General features: G+C 56.3%; 1 protein-coding gene across 1 annotated transcript; it reads left to right on the top strand.

Moving 5' to 3' along the window:
* Positions 1-1,938: 1,938 nt before the first annotated feature.
* On the top strand, positions 1,939-2,649 carry NEUROG1 (neurogenin 1). Its single transcript, XM_037138390.2, has one exon. It carries the CDS (start codon positions 1,939-1,941, stop codon positions 2,647-2,649), a length of 711 nt encoding a protein of 236 aa, XP_036994285.1.
* The last annotated feature ends 1,315 nt before the right edge of the window (positions 2,650-3,964 follow it).

Here is a 3,964-nt window from a genome sequence, read left to right as displayed (position 1 = left end):
TATTACAGCAGTCGGGAAAATAATACAGAGGCCCAGAGCCGTCATCAGGTTGAAGGAAGTCGGGGCCGTGGGAAGCTGAAGCAGGGAGAGAAACAGAGGCAGGCAGACTGGGGACTCCTGCCTACTACTACTGTAGGCTTACTCAAATGCCAGCAACCCATGGGTTCCTTGAGACACCCAGGAGCACCCAATTAATTTCCCTTTCTTGCTTGAGCTGGCTAAAGCCACTTTTTATAACTTCTAACACAACAACAGCCTTTATAGATGAAGCTTACAGCCTCCCCCACCCCCAGGCAGGGGGCTATGTGGAGTGCAGTGGGAGAAACCAGGACTGGGTAGAGCCCCACAAGCCAAAAGACAAGCACTGGTCAGCCAGCCAAAGTGGTTTCTGCCTCAAGAGAACGCCCCTCCAGAAAGGGGCCAGTGTCCTAATTGGCTCTGAGGACAGCAGGCCAGGTAAAAGACTGAGGCCACCACTCAGACACCATGGAGAGGGGGATAAAACTTTGCTAAAAGGTGTTCATTTTGTTTTCCACCTGGCCACCATAACTGGGTGCTCTTCTTCAATGACTGTTTTCCCTTAAGTATCAAGCTGGGGGTGCCTGGGCCTCCACTGCTCCAGGTGGAGCGTTGTTACCAGAGAAAAGCCACTCCTGGCAAGTAGAATGAAAACCTGCTACAAGAGGAGCCCCACTAAGGGAAAAGGGGGAGGGGTGCTTGCTACCCTCTCTCCTGTGCCAGGAAAGCCCTGTCCCCTTGTTAGCTCCCACTGGAGGGGCTTCACAGGATGTAAGAACGCAGATGCAGGGCAAAAGGGAGGCGTAGGGTAAGGGCTCCCCGAAGAAAGGAGATTCCCACAGCGTTGTGGCTTGGGGGGAGGTGTTGGAGAGGGTCAGCCAAAGCTCCATCCAACTTGGGAAATCAGGCTGTTCCTTTACTCTCAGCACTGTTCCCCCCGCCACTGCCCCCACCCCCAGGTGAAGGTGAGCAGGGCCATTCCCCATTCTATTTGGACAGGGTTTTCCCCAGGTTCTGAGGGCGCTGCGTCCCGTAACCATTCATTTGGCGCTCCGCTACGAAATCACCAAATCACCGTGCCGAGTGTCCCACGAACATCTCACATAACCCTCAACAGGGTAGACCTTGTGCCCCAATTTGCACATGAAGAAAATGAAGTCAAATCACTTGCCCAAAGTCAAGCTGCCAGTAAGCAGCCCAAAAGAGGAAGCAAACTCAGGATCCCAGCTGGCTCCAGGTTTCCGCTACTCGCTGCGCTGCTCACACTTTCCTGTGCCCCGCCTCTCCATCCTACCCCAGCGAGGGGCACCCAGCCCGCCCCCAGAGGAGCGTGCCTCGGTGGCTAATCGCGGGCTACCCCCACCCCCATTTTCACTGCCTAGAGACGCCCCGGCCGGCTTAGTCCGGAGACGGCTCCCCAGGCTGCGCGACACCGCCGATTGGCCCGCGGTAATTACGGGCACGCTCCAGGAGGGGGGAGGGGCGGGGGCGGCCCCCCGCGAGCATAAATTATGCAAATACCGGGCGCCGCACGGGGCTGACCTGCCGCCTCACTCCTTTCACGGGGGCTGCCTCCGGGGCGGAGGTGGCCAAGGAGGGGGGCGCCCATTGTTGTGCCGGGTACTTAAGGGGTCCTGAGGCCGGTCGTGTGCCACACTCGGTACTCACACGAGCTGATCTGATTGCCAGCGAGATCACTCGGGAGACCGGCTGGAGCGTGGCCCCTGCAGGCGAGTCCAGGAGGAGAGGCCAAGTTCCCGGTGCGTCCCAGCACCCTTCCAGGCCTTCGTGCCCGCAGCGGGCACAGAGTAAGAACGGGCTGTTCGGAAAGTAAGTGCGCTCCGGTGGCCCTGCCCTCAACTTGGGCTCCTGCCCTGTAAGTGCTCTCTAATCTGTCCGTCGATCCTGCCCGACGCAGCGATGCCAGCCCCTCTGGAGACCTGCCTCTCAGACCTCGATTGCCCCAGCAGCAGCAGCGACCTGTCCGGCTTCCTCACCGACGAGGAGGACTGTACCAGGCTCCAACAGTCAGCTCTTGCCTCGGGGCCGTCTGTGCCGGCCCACAGGGGCGCACCCGCGATTCCTGGGGCGTCCGATACTCCCCGGGCACAAGACGACGAGCAGGAGCGGCGACGGCGCAGGGGCCGCGCACGGGTGCGCTCCGAGGCGCTGCTGCACTCGCTACGCAGGAGCCGGCGTGTCAAGGCCAACGACCGCGAGCGTAATCGCATGCACAACTTGAACGCTGCGCTAGACGCGCTGCGCAGCGTGCTGCCTTCCTTCCCCGACGACACCAAGCTCACCAAGATCGAGACGCTGCGCTTCGCATACAATTACATTTGGGCTCTGGCCGAGACTCTGCGCCTGGCTGACCAGGGTCTGCCCGGGGGTGGTGCCCGGGAGCGCCTCCTACAACCACAGTGCGCCCCTTGCCTGCCCGGGCCCCCCAGCCCCGCCAGCGACGCTGAGTCCTGGGGATCCGGCGCCGCAGCCTCCTCTCCACTCTCTGACCCCAGTAGCCCCGCCGCCTCCGAAGACTTCTCCTACGGTCTCGGCGACCCCCTTTTCTCTTTCCCCAGCCTGCCCAAAGACTTGCTCCAGACAACGCCCTGTTTCATCCCTTACCATTAAGCCCTTTTTGGACCCCGTTACCTCTTCCCTCCCCCAGACAACAGACAGTAGCGGATGGGGCCCCAACTGTGGCGTCGGGACCCTCAGTCCAGGCCGGAGGGAGTAAGCAGGAGCTTTAAAGGGACGGGGGAATACCTGAGCAGGAGCTTTAAAGGGACGGGGGAATACCTAACAAAGGTCACTGCACCCTCGCCATGGCGTCCCCTTGGTCTGTTTCTCCAGCCTTCGGCCCCAGGCCCCTCCTGCCCACCCCTAGACAGCCTTTCCTTTTGCACTTTCTGAACTCCACAAAATAGCCTTTGTGGCTGGCTCAGAGCTGACCCCAGCCACCACTTCAGTGTGATTTAGAAAAGGGACAGATCAGCCCCTGAAGACGAGGTGAAAAGTCAATTTTACAATTTGTAGAACTCTAATGAAGAAAAACGAGCATGAAAATTCGGTTTGAGCCGGCTGACAATACAATGAAAAGGCTTAAAAAGGAGAGACAAGGAGTGGGCTTCATGCATTATGGATTCCGACCCCCACCACTGTGGGCTTTGCTCTAGGAAGAACCCTAGACTCTTGCGTAGCTATTCAGGCATGGGGGTGGAGAGTACTTTAATTTATTCAAGATGCTTCATTCATATGAAAATGTATTTTTGTACATAAAGAGTTTATTCTATTATAATGAGCTATCAAAGTTTACATTTTTGTACTGCAGATGTTTCATGTAAATAAAAACTAAGTCACCAAGTCTCTGGCCTAATGTTGGTGTCTCTCTGGGGCCTTTCTTCCCTCCCCCTCGCAGTTCAACCACTAATGTGAAACACTATCCCAACCCACTTTCAAACACTCTAGTCCTGTTTCAAAAACAATTTAAAATAAACTACACCTGATTTCCACCATGGAATGGATAAAGATAGGCCAGGGAGTTTGATCTGTCATTTCCTTTCACCTTGTAAACACAGGGGAGATCTTGCAGGCTTCCTATAAGCCAATTAATACTTTTTAGTGGGGAATTAGGCCCAGACACCCAGCTACCTGTAGAGGTAGGGGCGGTGGGAGACCCATTCTTTTGGGGAACTCCACATCAGCTGGCTCTGTGTTTCAAAGAGAGGGGGATTAAAAAGATCAATACAATGTGACCACTGCTGAGGAAGTCCCAGTGACAGGTGGGCCTAGCCTGGGCAAGCAGAAGGGTCCACTCTTATAACAGCCTATTTAGAGGGGAAAATTGATTGGTAAACAATACCTCCGAATTGTTGCCCATTGAGGCTAGGATCACCCTGGCTGTGAGGTGTGGAACAAATTACATTGGTGTGGTGGCCCTGGGTGA

The sequence above is a fragment of the Artibeus jamaicensis genome, unplaced genomic scaffold (genome assembly GCF_021234435.1).
Source record: "Artibeus jamaicensis isolate MK-2021 breed Jamaican fruit bat unplaced genomic scaffold, CSHL_Jam_final contig_786, whole genome shotgun sequence".
In the NCBI taxonomy this organism is placed as follows: Eukaryota; Metazoa; Chordata; class Mammalia; order Chiroptera; family Phyllostomidae; genus Artibeus; species Artibeus jamaicensis.
This window is presented reverse-complemented; position numbering and strand designations above follow the sequence as displayed.

Bases quoted from the DNA above. Each gene is read 5' to 3' on its own strand.
- NEUROG1 (XM_037138390.2), top strand. From the start codon at position 1,939: ATGCCAGCCCCTCTGGAGACCTGCCTCTCAGACCTCGATTGCCCCAGC.